General features: G+C 40.5%; 1 protein-coding gene across 4 annotated transcripts in view; it reads right to left on the bottom strand.

Moving 5' to 3' along the window:
• Positions 1–261: 261 nt before the first annotated feature.
• Positions 262–26,104, bottom strand: part of tmem178bb (transmembrane protein 178Bb) — a 112,067-nt gene continuing 86,224 nt past the window's right edge. For all 4 annotated transcript variants that reach the window (XM_069156385.1, XM_069156387.1, XM_069156388.1 and 1 more), the window contains exons 4-5: positions 6,395–6,532; positions 262–3,759 (exon numbers count right to left, since the gene is read on the bottom strand). In XM_069156385.1, the coding sequence (XP_069012486.1) occupies positions 3,509–3,759; positions 6,395–6,532 (389 nt within the window). In that variant the 3' untranslated portion in view covers positions 262–3,508. The remainder of the gene's footprint in view (positions 3,760–6,394; positions 6,533–26,104) is intronic.

The raw sequence follows: 26,104 nt of genomic DNA, 5'->3' as shown, positions 1-26,104 counted from the left end.
TGTCAGGCAGAAAAAAATAGTTTTGATGATGACTTCATTATGTTCTTATAGAATTATCTGTTGGGCTCATTATCTTGATGTCTAATGAGGGTATAGCGGGTACAGATGGGTAAGTGGTTTTCGCTGAAGACTCTGTCTTCTGAAGTTAGCTTCAGAAGCTCTGATGTCAACCCACATAGTGGTTGTCGCCTGAAACCTTCTGCTCTAATCACTTTCCCTTTCTCCCAGTAGACCAACAAAGACAAGACTGTTACTCTAAACTCAATTTGGAGACAAAACTACTTTATTTTGATCGAGAACATTACTGAATTAATTTACAACCACACAATTTCTACCTTTATTATGTGTCTGAAATTATTTATTTTCAGCCAATTCTATAGGGGACCTCCCTTATAGATCAAGAAGCTGACTGATCAGTATGGTATGTGAGGTAAATGCAGCACGTCAAGAGTAACAGAATGTTTTGCATGAAAGCAACTTACAGATCTGAAAGTTTCTGTTATCAAAGGTTAATTCCAGTTTACTACATCTTGGGTCTTTTATTTCATCATTGAATTCTAATAACCATGTTAATTTCTGAGATATGGGAACAAAGTGACATTGATACAACAGTCCAACAAGTCAAGACACACAAACGGTCAAGTGTTCAGGTTTCAAACAATTAATGCATATTATCTAAACCAGTGGCAGTCCAAGCAGTGTTGACTGTGAGGCCTTAAAAATGTCATCTGGCAAGATCATACAATAACTACAGATGTAGTGTATGGCCTCATAAAGATTAACTTTTGAACCTTGAACTTTTGAAGTATTTTATTTGTTTACTGTGCACATCAGTTACCAAAATGGCCATTTTCATCTGTAGGGTCACTTGGATATATATACTTTATTGGTCAGACCTGATAAAGCCAGAAAAGCTAGAAAAGAATGTCTTCCAAAGTTTGGAAATCAAAAGGGTTTATAACCTATTTGAATGGACACACTCCAAGGCAGAATTAAAGGGCAACCATCCATGAGAGGACCAAAATATGATAATCATTTCAATATGATGATGCACATCAGACAGTGCAACCCCATATTTTCAGACAGTTTCCCTTAGAAATCATTCATAATGTTGCACGTTTGCTCATGAGAGTGACAGGAAAAGCTTTGTTCCACCAAAAAAAAATATTGAGAAAGAAGTTCAAACCCTGCTCACTTTCTTACCTCCACACAGCTGTCCAATCACTGCATGACGTCAGTGTGAGTGTTGGATTGTCAATCTCAAAAAGAAACAGACCCCCAGTTCCCACATTAGAAAGTTGTCAAAGCTACTTGACTAGCTGACAATAAGTTGTATTGAGACATACTGGCATCTTAAATGGTATTTGATTTGTCAGTTTAAGATAAAAGCAATTTCTAACAGTAGTTGCTGCAGTAAACCGCATCTCCACATCACAGTAACCCGGTATCGGAGTACTCCAGGTAGCATATTTAGGTTTCTAAAACAACAGAGGCACAAAAACATACCTGGAAACTTCAATAACCCAGTCATTAGTGGAATACTAATGTCAGTAAACGGCCAAATGAAGGCCAAAGCTACAAAAATAGGACCCAAGCTGTAATCAACCAGAATTATTCTTAAACAGATGCCAGTTCAGGTTTTGTTTTTGGAGTGGATACACTGTGGGGTTCCAATAAATGGTTCCAGTGGAGGATTACGTGACTGTCGCGATTCCCTTTAGTGTCTGTGATTGGTATTGTATTGTTGGAGTTCAAGACTCTGCTCTGGAGGACTGGATCTCATTATCTGTGCCTTCAGTTACAGCTTGCACAACTAGCTGCTGTATTTGGTCTTGGTGAGAGATTAAATTGTCATCCTCCTTAATGTGCATAGGAATACTCAAGTCCATGCTAGCTTGTATTTGTGAGTTATGACTGTGGGTGAGGCCTTGAATAGTTTTGCAGATACAGAATTCACTCTTTCTCTGAGTCTAGACATTTATCAGCTCAGTAAGATGAGACCTTTTTAACCGTGTGCTTTGATACTGCACTGTTTACCCTCCTCTCAGATAGTGGAAACGCTGCAGAAAGCCCTGCCAGGTCTTGGCTATTGGCAACAAAAATTGCTATAGGAAATGCCGTGTGCTCAGAGAAACAGTGGAACCTCACAGAATCTCGGTGAAAAAACCCGGAGTGTGCTCTTATTAGATGTAATTATTTAAGCCTTCCACAGTCGCTCAGTGCAGCAGAGTACAGAGCTGAACATGCTGCCCTCTTTTAAAGTGACTCTTCTTTATCTGCGATGTCTGCTGGGAATCGCCAAGATGACAAGGCAGGCATCAGTTGCGTTAAACAGGATACTGCATCTCGCCATTCCTTCTCTGTGTTCATCAAAGCTCCTGTCTTCCTACATACCCAAGGCAGCGCTCCACTTAGCAATTATGATAATTTTGTACAACTTTTTTTTTTATACAGAGACTGCAAAACAACCCGTCTCCACACTTATACACTCATACACACACATTTTCTTCTATGACTAGAATGGAAAAAAAAAATCAAGAAACCCAACCTTTGCTCTGACCATACACTCAGTCAACAGTTTGTTCACAACACGAAGAGTTCGATAAAAAGGAAAATACACTTTGAATAAAAGAGGAATGCATGTATAAAATGCTAAATGGCATATGGGATCATCAGATGGAATGAAATTCACCTACGTAAGAATGAGAATGGTCTGGCATGACAGTTCCTGGTTGTCATTTCTCTAGAATATTCTGTACAATAATGTACAACAGTGGATATCCTCACTGCCCGCTGTCACACGTAACTGGAGGGACCTCAGAAGCTGGAGTAATGAAAGTTCACCGATGGCCACTAAACATGATCCCACCCCTGCGAGTCACATGGTTTCATGTATGGTCCATTCCCTTGGGAATTATCCCACAGGAGGCTCCAAGAGGTTCGGTCCATGAGAAACTTTCTAAGATCTTTACATGATCTTAACACTCTGATTGTTTACTTCCAATACTGCTGAGTTGTTGAGTTCTCCACAATTACAGCAGACCAGTTAATAGAAGCAGTTCTCAGTCAGAAAATCATCATCCATCACCTTTTGGGGCTGAGAGCCACTCTCTTGCCACAACCGCTCTTTCTCCACCATTTAGTCTTAGTAGTCCCAGGAAATCCTTTCTTGGTCATGGTCCATCTCAGCATCTGCTCCATAACAACAAAACAAGCACAACTTTGAATTTTTGATAATATTTCTTTAGTTCTTCAGTTTTTTTCTTGTATTTTCAAGATAGCAAATCAAGACACGCATTTTAAACACACACACACACACACACACACACACACACACACACACACACACACACACACACACACACACACACACACACACACACACACACACACACATCTGTAACCAGGATAGAGTGGAGATAATTAGACGGATGAATGAATGGAACAGTTTTTCTGTTTGTTTGTTGTCTATCTGTGGGTTCAGTTGGTCTTCTCATAGCTGCCAGCTTTAGCAGACGGTGCCGTTCTCCTGTCGGGACTTGGGGCAGGTGGATCGGGGTATTGGCTGGACAGAGGGAGCCAGGGTACAGAAGAAGCCGGCGATGAGGGTGAGGCCAAGACCTCCCCAGGCGCAGAACATGGACCAGCCGTAGCCATGGCCGATGTCATCAGGCAGGCCATACAGGTACCGCGGGTAACGGGAGAGCTCGAAGTTGATGCCAGCTACGCAGGTACAGAGGGAGATGATGCAGAAGGTTCCTGCAACAACAGAACAAGATGGTGAAGGATGGGACAACCCTGACAGGGACTGAACTCGCCATCATTAGTGCCAGGTCACATCCTGCCAAACTCAGTGTCCCTATAAATGAGCCTAGTTCTACTAGTTCTACTTGTTTGATTTGACAAATATGTTTGAGTTACAGACAGAAATGTATGGTAAATGTTGCCTGGATTATGTTCACCTGCAATGTTTCATCCAATCCAGAAAGTGTGACACTCTTACACTGCAGATAATTTACAGTGAGGATGTCAGTGTGCATGGTTGGATGTAAAAAGCACAAGATCTTGACACCAGAGACGTGGATAAGGTCAAGTGTAACAACAATTGATAGGTTTAGACAAGTGAAACCCTTCATTTATACGGCTAATCTTTTCTTGAATTGGATTGGTTTTAGGCCCAATCCCATTTCCCATCCCACTGCCCTATGCCTCTTTAGGAGGGCCCTCTGGGTAGTGGCCCTTCAGAACGGAGCTAGAAGCTGCAGGGCTTAAAATCTTAAACTAAGGAAATGGGATACCACTCGTTCATCGACAGTATCCCAAATTCGCTTAAATTATTTTATTAATAAATTTGTAACTCAGGAATTTGATCATTAAATTTATGGAAATATACATTATAATGGCAACATTGTGAATCTCAAAGAATCTGCTATTAATGCTCTCAAACAAGACTTCATTCAATCTGTTTGAACAAGAATTAGCTTTATCATCCCAAAACTGCACTTTTAGATTACAACAATATTCTTGAAAAAAAAATTTAAAATTTATTTTATGGAAAATTTTTCATGTTGTGTTGCTTCAGTTTGTCTTCTTTCACTCCACTTGGAGTCTGCATCTTGAAACACTGTTTGGAGGGGCAACTGGATCCTGTCTACTCTCAGACCTCCACATACATGGACAATCACTGGGCTGAAGTGAACATGCTTGATGGATTGTTTGATTTGGAAAATTACAAAAGATATTTTCAGCTCAACCCCTCTTATGTTGACAGGGTCTGTAGATACATCCAATATAAACGCCTCATTATGATGGAAAAATGTTATCCTGATGGCATTATGTTTCAAATATTAAAAAATTCCATCACCTGATACTGTCTTCAGTCCAACTGCAGTTCTTTTGTCAGTGCTTTGGTCAGGGGCACTGACAGGAGTATCAACCCTAACACACATATCTTTGATAAATCAGAGAAATATGTCACTATGCGTCTTCTCTCATGGATCTGTCCCAGGGTGACCTTTGTATGACAAGTTGTTCCCATAAAAACTACCTAACCTAAAATAAATAAATAAAAAAAAATAAAAAATTCCCCTCGGGGATTAATAAAGTAACTACCTAACCTAATCTAAACCTAAAAAAGACCTTACACTAACATTTGGCAAAAGAAAAGGACATCAAAAGGAGAACCTACCAATAAACAAATGGCATCAGCTTACTTTAAATAATTTTGATATGTTTATCTTATCTAAATGAATCTTGTCTTTGGACTTTGTAAAGTAGAGGCAGGGAGGATCTAAATTTGGCGTGATTGTGAGAGCTCTGCCACCCTGTGGGCTGCTTTGCTGTGATTTGGCTCCTGCAGACTGTCCCAGCCTATTTCTTGTGCCTTTATTACCAAGCAACATAATTAACTTTTTAATTGCCTGTTCATTATACAACTGTAGGGCACAGCACTAATCCAAGCCCATCATAATTGAGTGTGCAGCTGCCTCTTGCCAAGCCGGAGCTGTGCAGCACAGCAAATCAGTGTGTGTAAGGTTACTACTGACTGTCCACTGCCAGAAACTGGGAAACATGGCTGTGTATGTGTCTGTGTTCGGGGAGGCAGGGGCTGAAAATGCACATTCATGCACTTCCCTTCAATCTGCTGTGAGTTTAAATCAACATCAACACTGATGAGATCACAAAAAACACACCTTTGACGTGTTTAAAATGTTTTCTGAGATAGGAAACGATGAATTAGGTAACGTTTCAGCTGTCAATTTACTGTTTCATCCAAAGTTCACAAATACATCTCAAGCTCTGTGATTGAAGCTGCAGAAGTGCATGCTGCAGATAAGTGATGCGCAGATGGATATGCTTTTGATTTGGCAAGAAAAAGTCCAGCAAATTATTTCCCCTGAATGAGTAAACTGGTTTTCACATTGTTGGTGCAGAGATTAAACAAATCATATTGAACATGTCGATCATTGAGCTTTAGGGATTTGGTGATTGGTAAATGTTTTATGATATTTTTTTTACTAATCTTTATTGGGCTAGTTGTCTTCATGTTTCACTAGACTAACCACATCTTGACTTCAGCTGAACACAAAGACATAAGATTGATGTCCATCTTTTCATCTTACTCACAGGAGGAATGTATAAGTGTCTTCAACTACTACTTTAAACTACTATTTATTTTACAACAAGACAATTACCACCAGGGAAATGCCCCAATTTTTTTTTTTAAATACCGTATGAATGATACAAATTAAAATTCTACAAAATTATTTTTTTTTTTGCAATGATTAAAGCTTGTATATTTTTTATTGTTATTATTTTTGCCATATTAGGAAGACTAACAATGATACTAAAATAAGTGTGTGTGTGTGTGTGTGTGTGTGTGTGAGAGACTTACCTCCCATGAGGAAGAGGAGGCCGGCCACATACTGCATAAGGCCTCGGTCCCAGCAGCAGCCAAGCACGCCGATGATCCAGCCGAACAGGATGATGGCCACAGCCATGCCCATGAAACCAGCCGTCATCCGCCGCAAGTCTGAAGGAAGACAAAAGGAGAGAGTTTAACATGAAGCTCACACTGACCTGAACTGGATGCTGCAGCTGTGGACAGAAAACCTGACATATTTATTCTGTCTGAAAGATGAGAACAGAGAAGAAGGAAGCAGCACAGCGCCTGCTTCATTCAGTATTGAGTTGATGATCTGAAATACATATTTTCACTCCCTGCCAACAAAAATACAAGAAAATCGCAATTGTAGTGCATAAAAACCAGCAGCATCAGTCACAGACACACTGTTTCAGTTTGTTGAAGGTAGTACAGATGACGTGTACTCTGCCTGACTAAAGCAGATAGACTGGTTGCTGCAGCAAAAACGTATTTCTGTTCTTAAACTGAAACTCAGTCACTTTTTAAGTCTCAAAAGATGTCACAGTAACACAGGGAATAAAAATGAAATTGGATTTTTTTATATGGCTGTGACATCTCAGTTTTGAAGTGATTCTGCCTCCACCTGAGAAAGTGTGACGCTGTGTGCTCTGACAGAAACCTGTTCATTATGATTATGATTATGTTTTAGAGCTGGATTAACATATTTTTAACAGTTTATTGGTATCAGAACACACAGAAAACAAACACCTGACATGGATGGATGTATGATGAGAACATTGATGACCTGAACATCCTTTTCCTCTGTCCTTCATGGGCTCTGTATAACGATCTGTGTAACTGCTGTAACCAGTTTGAACTGTTGTGTAAAACATTATAAAATAGGTTCAGACATAACATCTTAAATTAACGCAAAAACCACACTGCTTTTAGTATGACATCATTATTTAGAGTGATGTTTCTTCTGGCACCTCAAATTGCAGCGGTTTCTCCACATCCATGTTGGGTGATAATTCACTGTGTTCGTCATCACAGGCGACCTCTCTCACATTATATATAATCTGATCCACTGTTCTGAAAAAATAATGATAGCACATTCAGAAGCAATAACAGCTTTGCATGGCTGGCCTGAGTTTGACCAGACAGAAGTGTTATGTTGTATAAGTGATTGCAAATCAATGAATATGCTATAGATAACATTACAATTACTTAATTTACTCTTACAGTTACTGACACACAGCTGTTTTATATCTGAAGCATATATTAACTGTGTTACTTCTTGTTCAAGCCCAAAAACCAGAACATGTAATAACAGAAAAATCCATAGTGTGGAATGAAATCAGGAATACGTGGGTTTTTTTTGGCTTGTTGAACTGAACCTCTAACTTTCATCTCTTGTTTGTGTGGATCATGTGGATCAACCCAACCCTGTCCCTGTAATCACAATAATGTATGTATCGATACTACAAAGAGCACTTGAGCTGATTTTATGTAAAAGGCGGTCCTTTCTGAGATGATCTTGAGTCCACATAATTGTGTCCTAGCGTGCCTCAGGGAACCAGCTGCTGTGTTCAAAACTACTTGTGCAATCTGGCATACCCTTTTGTTTTGGAAGCAGAAGTCAGAGATGCCTTAAATGTTTCATAACCATCCTGTTCAATATTAAACCGAAGCGCAATTTTGTAAATATGTTCCATTTTTCAGAGCCGACACTGTGAGGGCAAACAGAAAGAAGAGACAGAGAGTGCGGATGAGACCGACTTTGCCAAAAGGACAGCAGTGTGCTCTGCAGGAGCTTAATGACAGCGAGAGTGACTGGCTGCAGAGAGAGGCTGAAATATGAAGAGGAGGAGAGAGGGGGAAGAGGAAGAGCTTCCAGCAAAACCTTCCCCAAATAGATGAGAATGTCATGGGTAAGCTGCTCTCCTGGGGGGAGGAGGGGTGTGTGAGGTGGAGGGTCGTGAGGCTCGGGGCTGGCACAAGCCTTCAGTGGGGGACACCATGTTGTGGGGCGAGAAAGGTCAAAACTTTTAGCCTGAGAGAAAACATGAAGAACTACCAAAAGACAAATCTTCAGCCGTGCAGCACATGTTCCTTCATCTACTGCATGTTACTACTGAGTTCTTCCTACCCAGCATGCATTGCAATGGATATGATATGGATTTGGTGTCAGCCAGTGAATTACACAGTTATAAACTCTGACTCTGGCCTCTCTAACTAACTAGCTGTAGCAGCCCAGCAGGCTAACATGACAGGAAATAGAATACGTACTGTTTCGCCTTCTTAACATTAAGTTACTAAATTCACCATTTTAAAAGTTAATTTGCAGATTTCTTAAATTCAGAGAAAATATAAATGTCCATCCTAATGGACATCAGGTCTAGAGTAAAATATACTCTTTTCATGATGTTAATGTAATGTGTGAATTTTAGACAAACCTTTCAGTTATAAATCACTGTGTTAATGTAATTTTTGACAAGTTAATTTTAAAACCCAGATATTGTAAAAACGTTTCTCATACATTGTATTATAACATATTTAAATCTGCATTAATTGTGCAACAAGCTCTAAACACAACGATAACCTACTCGGATGGTTACGTGCATCAAGTACAATCATTTCTAAATACTTTAAATCATGAATTTAATACTATTCTACAATGTTAGAATTAATATGAAATCTAATTGGTCATTTTTTACCATTCATATGTTGTTTTTGAGATGTTTGACCACGATGGCAAACACAATAACCAACGTTTGAGTATGAGATGCTCGTGTCAGGGAACTGACCACTTAAAGTAAAAGAGTGGACCGTGAGTCTGAACTCTTTATAGGAACTCTGAAAATCAAGGATTCTGCTGAGAGAGCATACGCCTATAATAAATACATACTTGAACAGTTACTGTCACAACTGTAGAAAATAAGCACTACCAAAAGCTTAAAGAGGAGGTTGGAGTGATGGAAGAAATTTAGCAGTATATAACATTTGAGTTATGAATATGTGAGCTGTTAAAACAGAACTTTATTAATTCTATCATGAAATTGTTCATGCCAACACCATTTGCTGAGTAATAAAGAGTAGTTATTCAACATGAGTGCTGTGCCTGAACTAACATGGTGTTCCATAACTGCTATGTTGGCTTTTCAGACTGTAAAATAAAATACAGCAGAGAGACAAAACAGCTGAAAGGGACTTTGCAATTATATTTTAAAATAACAAAATCTTAGTAAAAGCAACACAGACGGAATTTACATATTCATGGTTGAAAAATCCATAATGTGAAAGACCATTAATTTCCTTTTGTGGATAAGAAAAAAATCTTGATCATATGAATATCATTCTATACATTTTTATTAAACTGATTCTAAACAGGAGGATGATGAGCATGCTCTGAGTGTGAAATAATGCAGACCTGAAGGGGTTAAGCAGCTGTGTCTGAGGATGTCAGTGCTGCTGTGAAAATGAACAATAAAACAAGAATCACAGCTGACAATAATTGCATAAGCAGCCTCAGAGGAAATGGTGTAAAAGGATGGTGATGTGTTTAACGCGGGCAGCCTGCTGTGAGCGTGAAGAGGACAGAAATCGGTCTTTCCACCAGCGAAGGGTTAGTGATTCAGTGAACAGTGAGGGTATGGATGTGGGACATTTACCTTTACTGTCATCAAATGTTTGTCTTCAAGAGCCAATTCAATTACCTGCACCTTTACCAGTTGGAGCTAATTAAGCCAAACATGAGTTCTGGTAAAAACTAAGATGGACGACTTAAACATAATTGAAATGCACCCCGTTTTGAAAAGGGGTAAGATAGGGGTCATGTAGCTTTGGTCCTGTGAGATGGGAGGGAGTGTCAGTGGAGCGGGAGGAGTCTTTGCTTCGAATTTAAATTAATGTATTTGAGTCTGTTATTGAGGTGTACCAAAGCTAAAACAAGGTGTTACTTTGAGCAAAGAACAATTTAGAAGGATGAAATGGTCCAGAGAATAAAGTTATTTCCTAACTGTTCACAAACTCCTTCATCCAGCGTGGTTCAAACTGTATGTTCAGTCATTCAAATTCTGACATTCAGTTCAGTACAAAACTAGCTGACACAAGCACAGTGCATGAGACTAATATTCCAGCAGGATATTATTCATGACAGATCAGATTGGAATTGTTTCTGTTGGCTCTTCGCTGAGCTGTCAGTCAACAGCGGGGAACTCCTCTGCTAAAGGTTACTGATTCGGTCAGTGACAACGGGCTTCAGTGGAGTCAGTTCACTTTGAGGATTTGTTGAACGAGAGCTGTTGTTACATGCACTAAACACTTCCATGCAAACAAATAAAAGACCATTTCAAAGACTAAAGCGTTTTTCCGAGCGACTGTCCTCGAGCCGTTTGTGACAGATGCAGATGCTGATGTCCTTATGAGAAAGCAGCTCATGTGGAACTCCCTCAGCCAGTTACACTGTAACTATGGCGACCCATGACCTTTATAGTGAGGCATTAGTGTGAAATTGGTGGAAGCTGTCGGCGACGCTGTAGAACTCATTCTGCCGAGCATCCACACTACCTGCACATCCGCTCTTTCTTCACACAGAATGTCACATAGTTCTGCTTTCTTCTAACCGTCTACTGCTAACTACTGTATCCCTCCTATTACATAGAGTATATTTTAACACTTTTCCAGATCAGATATTCTGGATTGCAATTCCTCATTGCTATTCCACACTTGACATACAGTTACAGAGGGTTCTCAACTTACGAACATTCGAGTTATGAACATTCGTAGATACGAACAACCGCTGACGGATGTCCATAAATGTTCGTAAAATGCCGTATTGCGTTCGCAAGTTCGTATTTTGTACAGCGCACCACATCCGACTGATTCCCCTTTCTGCCGCAACCCACGCCGAGCAGCACCGGCTCATCTCCAACACTTCGTTCGTTGCTCCAACACTCACTTCGTTGTTGTGTTCATCTTAGTTCGTACCATCTTGGATACTTTACCGTTTCTCATATATTTATCACCCGTTTCTCACGTGTTTATCATGCCTAGGAAAGCAAATGCTAGTGGTAGTGGTAGTGGCAAAAAGCGTAAAGGTAGGTTACAGTAATCATGTTTATGTGTTGTTATTATGTACTCTAATTATTTCTGGTAAGTCTTAGGGAATAGTAATGAATAGTAATGGCATTTAAATGACCTCAAATGGCAATTATAGGTTGAAATTTAATATATAACGACTTACGAACAATTCAGCTTACGAACAGCTGTTCGGAACGCATTGTGTTCGTAGGTTGAGAATCTGCTGTATTTTACATCTATGATCCACATACTGGCCACATGCATGTGAAATTTGCCGTAGATATTCATGGTCCCTGGAATGAATGAATCAGAAACTTTTTGGTGACGCCCCCTTGAATTTTTCTTTAACACGACCCTCTGGTCAAAATATTAATTTTGTGCATAAGATATCTCATAATCTAACTTGCAGTTAGCCAAGGAGCTTGTTGACTACATTCATGCTCCACTAAGGTTGAAGCTTTTTACTTTGTCCATTCATTCATTCACTCATTAATTCAAACTTTATTTTTTACACACGAGTTCAAAGAGAGAAAATAAGATGAATCTATATTTGTTTGATAGGTTTTAGTACATGGCTGAAGGCAAGCTGGCCCTGATGTAGGTCGGGATGAGTCGTTGAGAGGTTGCTCCACTTTGTTCGACGCTCGCGCTGCACGCTGACAGTTCTTCTGTCAGGTCAGATCAATCCTCAGCATGTTCTCCATCAGCAGCCAGACCCTGCAGATCACTGTGGGACTCCGCATGTTTAACCATTGAAGATGATAAATATGGAGTCAAATCCCTTGTGGAGCACTCAAGAACTGCCCCCTGGGAAACAATGAGCTGTGATTCCACAGCATTACTTCCCCTCTCCTGCATGAATACTTGTGCTGAAACGATTGTGCTATCCTCACTGCAGCCGAGGCCAACAGACAGGTATGGAAGAATATGAGAGCAAGAAGACAGAGGAGAAAACAGCTGGTGGTAACACTGTAGTTGGACAGTGTTGCACTAGGTAGCAGTATGATAAACTTGATTCAGTAAAACGTCATACAGCATGGACAGCGTATTGGTGTGCTTCATAGAAATGTAATATTGATTGGAGGCTACATGATGTGAATTATCAAGAGGTAAAAAAAGAAACACAAAGTGCTATATGTAAATCAGTTGAAGCATTTTAACATGCTCAAAATGCTGTTTAGCATTATCGCACTCATCTCCTTGGTTTGCTGTGTTAGCATACTTAACATTTGATTATTAGTAACTAATACAGAGTGCAGTGAGGCGGATGGGAAAGCCTGTAGTTTTGCAGGTGTTTGGTCCTCAATCAAAATATTGGAAAAATATGATGATAATATTAGATTAAAAAAAAAGCTACCACAATGAATACAATTCATCCTAAGGCAACACTGATTATGTGAACCAAAATTCATGGCAATCAATTACTTTTTTCTCAAGAAATTTCAGTTTGAATCAGACATGCCTGCATTATGGTGCCGTAAGAGGAAAAGTTAGTGGATCACCATTTGAAGTCACAAAATGTCATGGCAATGGTGTTATTTAACACTGGACCCAAAGTACTGAAGTTCATTGACAATTCTTTTTCATAAAAAATAGTATGTACGCCTCATGAAAGAATTAACACACAATTACACAAGATACATACAAATCAGACGGTCTGGGGTTGTTGGATTGTGTGTATTTCACTAATAATGGAGGCCAATGGTTTCCCCTACTTTCAGTCTTTGTGCTAATTTCGGCTAAACACATAGACCTGTGCTACACACACAGAAAATAAACTGATGTTGATCTTCTCATCTAACTTTGGGTAGGATGACAAATATCCTGCAACAGCTTAAGTCGATTTACTGGAAGTGTCTGTTGTCTTAAGTTTTCTGATCCTTCAATGCTGCCATGCTGATCAAAATGTGAACTACAGACTTCTGCAGTTTGTGGCTACAGGTACAGAGAGAAGGGAATATAAGCTGGGATTTAAGGGCTACAGGTTTGGAAGGACTGATGTCAGTAATTCTCTGACATGCAGACTAACAGTAACACACAAAGAGGAAAGACAGAGTGACAGGCCTGGCGACTGGACTGTCAGTCAGCAACTGGGAAGAGAGCCAGCAAAGACTTTAACTCAATACACATTTTCTGGCCAAATTCTGTGCTGACAGAAAGTGTGTGGATACATATGGCGGCAACGGATTTTTTTTTTAATGCATGATCAAAATATTGACAGTCTAAAAGATAGAGATGTAATTCCTTTACAAAAGTAAAATTGAGACTTTTGACTCAATAATGTCCTCTCAGTAGAAAATAATTGATGCAAGAATACACTTTTGATTATTATTCATGTGCAAATCAAATTACGCCAGAATAGTTAGCTAGCACAAAGCAGATATATGGTGTTGCTGCTTATTTTTAACACTGGCACAAAGTTGGAAACTCAACACAACCCATATTACATTAGCAGACACAGTTATCTAATTCCCTCTTTAACTGCTCAGTCCAAGTTTTTGGGAGATTAAAAAGGTAACTCTGCCGATTGCTTTTGCTCATAATCAACACCGCCTACTTGCCTTGGGACCATGCATGTTCCACTCGGTCAGTAATTTAGACTCCTGAGAGGGATTAAACACAAATACCTTATCTACTGGCAGAATTTTTTTCAGTTTTATTTTCTCGGATAGCTGACTGAGTTCAGATGGCAGTTAATAAATGAACAGAATCCCCTCTTTGGTCTTCCTTTCAGCCGTCCTAATAAAGTCTGATCCACTCCTGGTTTTCTAGCCATAGATTTCCAGCCCGACTACATCGAAACAAAACCTCCAAATGTCCAAATGTCTTATGTTCATGTCAAATATGTTTGGAGCAGTTTAATATGGGGAATAAAGACAATTTGCGATAGATACCACCTCACAGAATTTCACCGCTGGACCTAAAGATCCCTTCAAGACAAAAACATAAAATGCACACTATGTAGTCATAGCAGAAATGCAATGCAGGCTCTGATCATATTATTTCAGTAATTTAACAGGTGAAGAGTAGTAATTTTCTTTTTGTCTCTGTGTCTCGCTCTAAACAAGGGTAAACAAAACACTGGCTGTGTCGACACACACATGCACACACAAACAGGAACAAGCTGCAGCAGTGAGGTAGCAGTCATGATCACGCCAAGCAGGTAGTGTGTCCCAGGCCTAACATTTGTCATGTGAATTAAAAATGATAAACTTGACAATTCTCTTCTTACTGTAAATGACAATTAACACTGTCGCCCGAGTGGTTGTGGAATGTGGAGTCGGAGCTTTTGGGATTTGAGTCAGTGTATGCACTCTGCTGCTGATCAGCACATAAACAAAAAGCTCTGAACCCTCCCTCTCCCCTCCCCCTATTGGTATTATGAAGCAAAAATGCATCACGAAATGTAAAAAGGAAAATCATAAATACATAAATTTGAGGACGGGGGAAATGCAAAGGGAATTAATACATAGACAAACATTAAATTAAATTAATACATTTAAAAATGAATAAATAAAATGTAAGATTAATTGGTAAAACAAAAAATACAAATATTCGTACAAGGAGTAAGCATACAGAACCAAATTGAAACAGAAATATCAATTTAGGTCACATTTGATCAATTAATTAATGCCTACATTTACTGTTGATATTATTTTTGGTGCCTTTAATGGCATATTAATTTATGTATTAAAATTGTTTATATTGAGTCAATTATCTATTCCTTTATTCATTTTGGGAGTTTAGGCCCTCCATACACGTGTCATCGAACACCTGTCAGGCTTTGAAAGCAAGAAAGACTCATTGTGGAGAATTGGTGGCAGCAGATGGAGCTTCTCTCAGGTGCCAGTTGAAAACTCTCTCTTTAACAGAGCAGAAACTGCTCCAGTTCCACAGGGAGGAGATGTGCAAGCTCAGAAACAGAAGAACGGGAGGAGAAGGCTTCGAGGCTGAAAGGTAAAACAGCCTCTGGCTCACAGGTGAAACAAACCACTTCATCCACCAAAAAGGTACGAAGTACTTTTGCCTTGTTTAAAGTACAAATGTCTAACAGGTCAGCCTGAAATGTATACTATTACAAAGTGTTGTACAGATGTTGTCTGAGTTTCACAAAACATTCTTGATGCTTTCAAAAGGAAGCATCAAGGTGAAACAAAGAGACCACCAGCCACACAGTGACTTCTGCTGCACTAAATAAACTGTAGCACCTGTGCAGTGATCAATGTTGCCTCCTGAGTGTCCCTCCACTGTGCCAACTACATCATTAACAGGCTATAAAAGCAGAAAGATGAAATGAGCTGTTGGTTCGGGCTGATGTTCTGCATTTGAGCTCAGTGCCGTGTGACAACAGGCTGGAGTGCAGCAGCTGACCGGTTGGATCTGCATATCGGTTTGCTCCTGTTTCTGGGCGACTGAGCGTTGTCAGGTTTGATGTGGATCCCTCACTGCGAGATGTGTTCAGACCCTGATGCACAGTTTGATGCATGTCTCTGCAGCTGTCAGCCTGTCTGTCTTGGTCTGTGGATCCCAGAAACATCCTCACAGCAGCCAGGATGCAGACAGGACACACACAAGCCTGAGAGCTGTCAGTCAGACGTCGTCTATTCCCCAACATTTGACTACTAACCGCAACCCCCCCTCCCACAGCCAACCCTAACATACCCCCCACACACATACCCGATGACTGATGGATACACCCTGTCTGTGTGTTGGTAGTGTGTTCTCTGTGGGAAATATAAGAAGCAGATCAGTCAGTATCAGTCTATCTTACTTTTCATTAACTGTATATATGGACATTTTATGGCAGTAAACAAAAAAAAAATGTTTTCTTTGTTTTCATGAAATAAACAATATTAGATTTGTAAGCATTCCAGTATACTGACCCTTTGATAAGAGGATGTGCGATGTTTCACCATGGCTCATGGCCAAAGATACCCTGTAGTAATCCATCATTATTTAATAGTTGCACACTTGATAATATCATCCACTGCCAGCGTTCAGTGCCAATGCAGTGTGTCCTTCATGTAGAGAGAGTCAAAGTAAATGTGTGGAGGTCAGGGAGGGGGATGAGTGTGTGTAACACCTGATGTGGAGGAGACTTTGCAACCAAACAGATCTCCAACTTTAAGTGACATTATCACTGACTGTTACTCCACAATGGTACCCTAATGGTAACCACATCATTCAGAAAGCAAGAATGTAATCCAGTCGTCTGCTCACCAACATTTAATGTATCAGTACAAACGTGTCATCATGTATTATTTGAATTATTTGGTTTAGTAGGAATTTAGATGTCTTATTTCAATTTTAAAGATAAATCTATCAGTAAAACTGTTACAAAAATTAAGAATGGTAAAAATTTAAACACAGCATCAGTAATCTAATTAATCTAGTCATTTTTTTTTTTTATATTTAGGTAAATTTAGTTAAATTGTGAGAGTAAATTGAAATGTAAAAATTGGCCGAAACTTACCATGAGAAAATATAAACAATAAAAAAAATGTTCATGTGAGGATTTCTTTCTTTTCTCATTGGGACAATAAATATCCGAGCTGTAAAAATGAAAAAAAAAAAAAAAAAAAAAAAAAAATGAAAAACTGGAGAATAAGAGGCGCAGCAGATCAGAACAACCGCTGTCTTCAAAGATGTACACAGAAGCTTGCGTTGAATCCTCCTGATTGCTGATGTTGTGAATAAGCGTGGATAATAATTGCTCATTTGTTTACTGTATCAGCAAACGGCATGCTGCTGTCTGTCTGCTTTTCTGCTGCTTAATAGGTTCCATTGTTCAGCTCTGTGCTGCAATTCCCTTTTAATTATGTTCTCTGCTCCAGGACCAATGGCCCAATGAAACATTATTTCATAAAAGGGAAATGATTTTTAGTGCCTGTGTGGAAATGTTGTTTTCTCAGTCAGATAGGTGGAGAAGAGAATGTCCTGCCTGCTACAGCTCAAAGGTTGTCTGTTAATCAGCAGTTTGCTGCCTTGGATACTGCTGTAACTCTGGGGCATATTTCCAGTGAACATTGAACGCTTCTAGTGGATCTTCAGTCTGTGACCTCGGTGCACAAACATCTGCTTCATCTACTCCTACTCCAATTTGTGAGTTGTACTCCTACATTTCTCAGACAGAATTTTAAGACCAAATAGTTGGGTATTAAGTTTGTGTCTGTGATTTGTGACGAGCCCTCACACCAACATCTCTGCACTGCATTGTGAGGCCTGGAACACACTGCCTGACGTGTGCATTACCTCTGATGCAAGTCTTAGCTGCGACTTGGTCAATGAATCAATGAGTATTTCTTTGATCTGACAAGTGATGAATTGCAACCAAAAAGCAGGCACGTGGTTTTTGTTTACCCTCGTACAGAGTGACACACACACACGCACACTCACACTTTGACAGGGAGAGAAAGAGCAGTGAAGAAAACCCCGCCCTTCACCTGGTAAAGTGTAGTCATGATATAATTGCAGCCTACACGTGTTTTTGCTTTGATTATAGCTACAGTACAAATGTGATCACATATTGTTTCCCAGCATATTTTAAGTGGGAACTATGTCCGGCACACGTGAAAAATAGGTGTCAGTTCTATTTTATAAATGACGCACTGCACACATGAGGCGTGAGACGCAGGTCTCAGCAGGAATTGTGGATTCTCTCATCTGTTAATATGGATGCTAAAATTAAATGATGCCACGCAGGCAATGTGTCCCAGGCCTTGGGCTACTGTCTTAGAAAATGGCTTTTGAAATGTCATGTGGTTATTCAGATGGGCAGTAAAACAAGAAGTGAGCTTATGGAAATATCTGAAGGTGATTTCATGCTGTGTCCACACAACCCTGTGACCACTTGAGGAGTAAGAGCAGTAACAGCTACACTGGGGCAGAACGGATGACGCGCAACACAATGTTGTGAATGGCTAGATCTACCTTTAACATGTTTGTGAGTGCTGCAGTGTGACCACTGTCAAAGTATCAATCATAATGTAACTAAACATCTATTCAGCTCAACACTGTTCTTTAATATGTTAGGTAACTGCCTTTTTACCCCAGAAAAGGTCTTTGACATTTCAGCAACCAATCACTCAACATGTTTTGGCAACTGTGCAACTGGAAAAAATGACATTTAACCAAAAAGCTCTGTTAAGTTGATCACACACCACACGGTGACACAGTGGTGATCACTCCAAAAATAAATCCAGCAGCTGTTCGTTTAAAGGATAATTCCACTTTTTCTCAGATTGGGTCTGAGCACCACCTACTAGTTCTTCTTTCAAAGTAAAAACCACCAACCATCTCAGCGTGTTTCTGGCTGTAAATTAATTTAAATTTGACCTTGTCTTGTTTCTGAAGCTTTCAACTGCATCTCACGGTCTTCCTCAGTGAACACAATTATTGCCTCAGTTGTCATCAGATTACATTTACGGTTAAATTTAGCACCTTAAGCCAAGAACTGACTCCTTGTTGAAGACTGTGTGGTACAACTGAAAGCCATGGAGGTAGATGCTCATTGTTCTCACGACAATTTTGTCCATCTCTAACCCTACGAGTTGTCATTAGTACCAAAACAATTGCTATGATGTGGGAATATTGCTGACATCACTGAAAACAAGTCAATACAGTTGAGAGCAGTCAGATGATCAGATACAATTCATCTGATTCTCTTCTTTATTTTGAGGAAAACATGAAACCTGTACGTCTACACCATGTGCAGGAAGTGAAAGCTGTGTTCAGTGTTTCTATTTAGATCCAGTGTTATCATCTTTTTTAGGAATTATGGACCAAAACTACTACTACTGGCTGAAATCGAATTCTAAGATTTGAGAATCTAAATGGACCCAAGTTGTAGGCTTCAGGTGTGATTGGTGGAGCTAACCACATCGAGGTTACCATCTGAGTATCACATCACGTATCTTCTGGGATCAGAGAGTGACAGAGCGTTTCCAGTAAGAGGTGTTTCAGCGAGGCTGAGATCTGCTGAGCTTTTGCTTCTGTAAGCGTGTGGCCCTGTCACAGAGACTGCCTGCAGCCACAGCTCGTTGGGGAGGAGGCATAGAGCTTAATTTCATTACCCCATGTCAACTGCCACCAGGGAGAAAACAATGGAGTGGGAAAATGAAATTATGCAAGATAGTAGGAAGGAGGGAGACGGGTGGTGAGCTGGGGATGAGTTGGCAGCAGAGTGGATGTCTTTAAACATATGTGCTATTTGCTGAGGAAGCCCTCACAATGTGCCCTGTGGCTCTGTGGCACCACGGAAAAGCCTAATGCTCTTCCTCTGGGCTGGGGGGGCCATATGAGTGATTTCATGGTGTGTCAGTCAGCGGCAGTGTGAGCACCCCTGCAGGTTGAGTCAGGGCCCGGGGGAGCTGGAGAAGCGCATACAGAGGGGAGGGGTCGGGGGGTGGGGGTGGGGTGGGGGTAAGCTAGGGACGGAAGGGGAACTGTCCCTGACAGCCTTCTCCTGGAGAACAGCAGACACATGGGTCCCCACGGAGCTGCCGGTCGGAGCTGCATGCCAGAACGATGGGAGGCGAGATGACACCCTGGGTCTCCAGGTTCAACCGGAGGCCCATGATGGGGCCAGCAGCTGTCAATCACCTCTTTCTGGGAGGCATGTGCTGAGCAAAGATGGTGACAGTAGGACTGGCGTATGCAGTGTTACTACTGTGGCATGCTGTCATAGGCTGTCCATCACTGTCTTCATGGCAAAAACAATTTTTTTACTTTGGATATGACATGCAAACATTAAAACAGGACCACAACGCAATGACACCTGATCAGCATTCAATAATAAAAAAAAAAGTATGTACTGACCCAAAGACTCAGTGTTCACAAAACCTCACACTCCATGTGTTCCAACAGGATGAACTTGTTTTTGCTTTGGAACAATAAAGTAGCAAAAGCTGTAGGATAAGGTCACAAAGACCCGTTGAGTTCATGTCCTCCAGCTCAGCTAACTGTCCATTAGATTAGGAAATATCTTGTGCACAAAATAGATATTTTGGTTTGAGGATGAGAAAAAAGCTACCTATGTTTCTATTCTTTTTTCTCCTGAGCTGGCGGAAGCAGTTTTCATGAAAACAGCAGTTTTAATGTTGCCATAACTGCCAACTATGTTATGAGATAAACACTGTAAATGTAGACAAGACATTCTTGAAACTAGAAAAGTGTTTGTGGGCTGTAACTAACAGCAGCGTCGCTGGTTTTCCGTCCAGACGGAGGTCCATGTTGCACAATAACCCTCTGTCGTTTCATCAGAGCATTTATGGTTTCCATATGCATCAAAAAAGTCTGGATCCTCCTACCAAACAACTTTCTGAAATGAGGGGTGTTGAGTTGAAACCTCGAGCAGCAGAATCGCACAAACTTTCTCTCAGAACTCCTCCTGTCAACTGGAATGTGGGATGAATGGGTTTGTGGAGCAACGTTTTTAGAGTGCAAGTATTTATGTATATCCATTTGAATGATTATTTTTACCCTTGTCAGTAAAGCCATCCTGCCTTCTGGTGACTTCAACCACCCGACTCCCTCCTCAGACTTTCTCTCATCGCCACTTTCAAGCTGCAGACTTCCTACCTTTCTCTATGCCCTGCTTTCATCATGACATTTTCCAACCTGTTCCTCTGGCTGGTTGTTGCTCTGGTTCCTGTCCCTGTTCTGTAAACCTGCATGTTATTTTTTTGCTCTAGTCTTCCTTTCCTCAAGTAACCCAAATGTAAACTTGTCTGTTGACCATTCTTTCTTGTTTATTTCCCAAAATTCGGCCTAATCTGCCAGCATGTGCTTGCGTTTCCCTGTTTTCTGTGACACTACAGTGACTAAAACCTTCAAAAAACACCACCTGAGGAGCAATGTAGAAAATGAAAGCAGAAATGAAATGCAGTGATGTGTCATGTCTGTTGCGTCTGTGTGAATTATACAACCTTTCATGTACGCGTCTTTGCGTGTGATGGTAACACAACATGACTCAGTTTATTTGCATGAAAATTTTTAAAATTAGCTTAAATTTGTTTCTAAATAAGACAAATCCTCTGCGGATCAGATAAATACACGCAGATTTCATCAGAATCTGATGAGTGCTTGTGGAGATATGCGCACATTCCCAATACATATGAAGTATATGCTTGGAATCAGGACTAGATCTTTGAGTCATCCAACACTTCTAAGCTACTTTAACAGCTTCAATAGGTGTCAACACATGTATGAGCAGGGTAATATTTTCATTTAATCAAAGTCATGAACTGCAATCAAAGGCTAAAGGGAAAAAACTCAGCAGCCTCAGTTAAATTAATATCTCAAAGCATTGGATGATAATAAAATGGGAAAGAAACCTGCTGGTAAAGATAAAAAAGGAAAATAGTCCAATCTGGTGCCTCAGGAAGCTGCTTCCCTTCCCTGCCAAGCTGTATGACATATTCCTCTGCTAATATACAATATGATTCTCTTTATAGAAGGCTGGGAAGCTCAGACGGGACTGCACGCTGCAGATGGCGCAGAGGCACTGACAGACAATCACTGCACGGCATCATTAAAGCATTGCTTTTCCATGGCGCTGTGTTAATGGTTGTTGTGCCTCCCCTTGACGGGCTCCTCGGCTGGCACGGCCGATAAAACAGGACTTGTCTGACTCAGCATTTTCTGACAGGAGATTTTCTTAATCTTTCCAGGACCAATGCCAAGTTGTTAAGTGAGCGACACTCCAGACTGGATCCCGAAAGCTGCTTGAATGATTCAAAGGCTGGACAGGAAGCTAGAGTGAGGGGGAGGCGGTGAAAACACTGAAAGTCAGCGCACGGGGAGAGCGAGATAGTAAAAGCTCTTAGCCATTAATATCTGCAGTTCTAGATGCTCTGAGTATGGAAATGAGAGTGTTGCTTATTTAGAATGGATGTGCATTCCTGACAGCTTAAGTAGAAACAGGAACAGAAAGGAGACATGACATGCTGGTTTCTGCTTAACTCGCAAATTCTTGTCTTCATTTTTAACAGATTAACGCATCCTTTTAAAGATGGTGAAAACAAGCTCAAACATGATTTCACTGCCTCAATGTAACAATTCAGTGAAATCTCATAAGATAACCACAAATTGAAGTAAAACAGGCCAAAACACAATTTAAAAAAATATAACCTATTTCTGATTAACATTTATAAAGGGCTAATATGGTTTAATCAAATATTAATGGAACATTTTATAATGCTGCACAGATTAGTCAGATTAGATAAATTATGAACAGCAATATTTGGGCAGACAGTTTCAGGAAAATCCTCCCTTATAATGAGCTTGATAAGATGTAAATAAAAATGCTGGTAAACCATGAATAATAACGTAGAGTTTCAAACTGACTAATAAGTCATCAGGTTTTCAGGTATAAATATTGGTAACAATTAAAAGAGTCTTTCAGTGTCTGATGAGTTATTAGCAAAAGTGATTCAATCATCTGCAAATTAAAATGTTATAAATGATGGCTTCTACAAACCAGCAAATACATGTTAATAAGCAGTTTATAGTTTAGTTCTTGCTCCATACGTCCTTTCCCATTTTTCAGAGGGAAGGTCATCCAGTCCATTGGCGGGATCAACCTAAACAATGAACAAGAAATCTTTATCGAAAATTTTCCACTATATTATAGCTTGTAGCTGATATATAAAACATGAATACATTATGTATTAAACAGTAATAAAGCTTCTTCACAGGTTCATAACCAATTATAAATGGTGCTTTAGTAAAACAGCATTACCAAGCAAGACGAGGTCAAAAGTATATGACTCCACCATGTATGAAAGGTTAAGTGGGTTTTAATTGTAAATGTGAGCTTTTAATTTGAAGTGAATACAGGAAGTTTTGGCATCCAGCCAACCCGTCGGGCTTCAGGCCTTTTCTCATATGTACTTTGGACAATGTTTGGACAATCTGGTTTTGGAGCTTAAGCAAAGACCACAAAAATCAGGATTGAATGTGTTCTTTGAAGGTCATGAATGCAGGATGACTTAATAATGAAGTCATTCATATTATCAAGACCTTTGTCAGACAGTTTAGCTGTTGGTTGAGGAAACTTCACAGTAGTTCAGGCAGCCACAGAGTCAGTTCTGGTCCTGAGCTCCTTTCTGTCCAACAATTCATGACTTTCTTCTGTCCCACCAGAGCACACTTCACAACCGAGACAGTGTTCACTCATTTCACTGCTCTGTTCTGACCACATCGCTCCTACATTTGCCTGCTACAGAACTACAACTCATCTAAGACTCATCACCTCTTCAGTGTCCTCATGTAGGCTTCAATATTTATCGTTAACTTTGTCTCTTGGTCATGTCTGGGAGTCATCTTCAGAGGACGAATGCATCCTACACACTCACTTCTCCTCCATCTCCAGCAGCTGCTGTTGCACTGTTCTGGCTGGGAAAACCTCTTACATCTGCTCCTGGCTGCTTCCCACAATTCTGGATGAGCTCTACAAACATGACATCAGACCTCCATTTCAATATTTCTTTGGTTACTTCAGATCACTCCCGTGGTTGAGGATTGGCGCTCCTCGCCCCTCCCATTCAACCGCCTCCTACCGTATCTCTTCAAGGTATTAATCCTGTTGTTCTCCTCTGAACAACATGCAGTCCTCTCTGATCACCATGGACTCTTAAATTTGCTTCCCTCCAGGTTCCTGTCTGAGCAAACACTCACTATCCAACCAAGTGATGTGTCAGCTGACACTGCAACCTGCTCTGTGTTCACTGCAGTGCTCCTATATTGAACAATTACAGATCTACAACTCATCTTCCCCCACAGCCCCCAACCTGTTTCTAGATTACCAAAGTTGTTGACTTTTGTTGATTTTATATTCATTCACTGAAATGTGAATTCCAGGCTCTTCCGTGAGGTTTTGCGCCACAGCATCACTGTCACAGTCACAGACGAATAAAAATGTCATTGTTAAATACGTTTCCTACCTGACATCTTGGAAGAAGTAGTGCAGGAGGACTGGACAGTTGATGTGAGCCAGTGCTTCCAGGATGTATCCTGACAATTTAATGTGCCTCAACCAAGATGACTGCTGGTGTGTGGGCTTAGCAGGTGGTCAGACTATAATCAGCCCTGCACTAAGACAACACTGCAAGCTGCACTGACAGGGCAGTGTTGCTTAAAATATAAAATTCAATCCAGGAAGTCGTTTGTGAAGCGAAATGCTTTGTGGACACCAAGACAAAGTACCGGTGTTCACAGTACTCAAATAACACAGTAATAAAACATCTTTCTTTGAGTAGCAACACATCTTTAGTCCACCACCAATGTGTGCTTTCATGGATAATGCAGCCATATGACATCACTTTGCATTGTAAATTGAGCGAGGTTTAACTCTTTTGCTGGATGACTTTGTGTTGGCACCACTGCTGCACCAGTGGATCAACTCTAATAGAAATAAAGACAGGGCTGCAGTTTAATTACACAGTTGTTGTTGTTCTGAATGTGTTTCCATGGACATCGGGGGATCTTTATATCGATGCATGTGATATGCTGATGGTTTTGGAAACCAAATGCACTCATTAAGCAGAGCTGCATACACTGATTGGTAGTGAATTCAACCCTCTTGCTAGATATAATGTTAATATTCGAGGACTTTACAAAACCCTGGACGAAGTTCTATTACACACACACAGAAAGATATAGTCAAGGTAAGGGATGCATTGTTACCGTTAGATTTTGCCAGTATGCAAGTCTCCTGCTTAAAGTTCAAACATGCTACACCGCAATCCACCAGCCAATCCTCCTCAGACATACGATCTGCTTCCAAAGCTCACCACATCCTGTATCAGCACAGAGACGTTGGCTGCAGTGTGGATGTGTGGCACCACTTCAAAAGGCACCTGTGTCAAAGCTCGCTGTCACATTACACTGTAGGACAGACGGAGGACATTGATGTTATTTACAGTCAGCAAGCGTGTGTTTATGTGTGTGTGTGTGTGTGTGTGTGCGTGCGTGCGTGTGTGTGTGTGTGTGAGAGAAAGAGGTCAAGTGCTTGTCTTCTAGACTGGTTGCCAGCCTGATCTTTGTGTAAGTACTATTTTTACAACACAAGCATAAATCCTTGTATGCTGTTCTTAAGATAATAACTATGATTTATGCATTATTTTATTTTCATGAGCTACATGAGACTGAAGAGACAAGTGCTGCAGAATATTGATTACAATTCAGTGGTAGACAAGCGGTCACCCTGCGTCCAGCATGATGCAGATTATATATTTCTACTGACTGCTTTATTTGCCAAAAAAAAACAAGCATGGAAAGGTCATCGTTTTCTTCCCTCCAGGAGCTCCACTGTCTTCCTGTCGGTGGTTCTCCCTGCAGGTTCTCCTCAAGTACCTCTGCTATTGGGAAACAGGGGAGTCCCTCTGAGACTGTAGCTCATAATGTCATGTGATGGCTTCTCCATGGTGGGTGTTGACTGAAGACTCAAAACTTTATAAGATTTCTTTGGATGGCCCATCTAAACTGAATAAGATTGTTTGTGAAAATATTGAAGGTACCCTGCAGAATGGTGCATTCATGTGGAGTATAGACTGAAGTAGATGCACAGCTTTATGTTGCAGCCAGGGATACATGCAAAGCAGGAATCCACTGGTGGGGACTGCTTTACCTGTTAAATATACACTACTGACTGTTGGT

This window comes from Embiotoca jacksoni, unplaced genomic scaffold (assembly GCF_022577435.1).
Source record: "Embiotoca jacksoni isolate LCO1_2020_lvr unplaced genomic scaffold, fEmbJac1.0.p SCAF_21, whole genome shotgun sequence".
NCBI lineage: Eukaryota > Metazoa > Chordata > Actinopteri > Embiotocidae > Embiotoca > Embiotoca jacksoni.
Note: the sequence above shows the minus strand (reverse complement) of the source record. Positions and strands in the feature narration are given on the sequence as shown.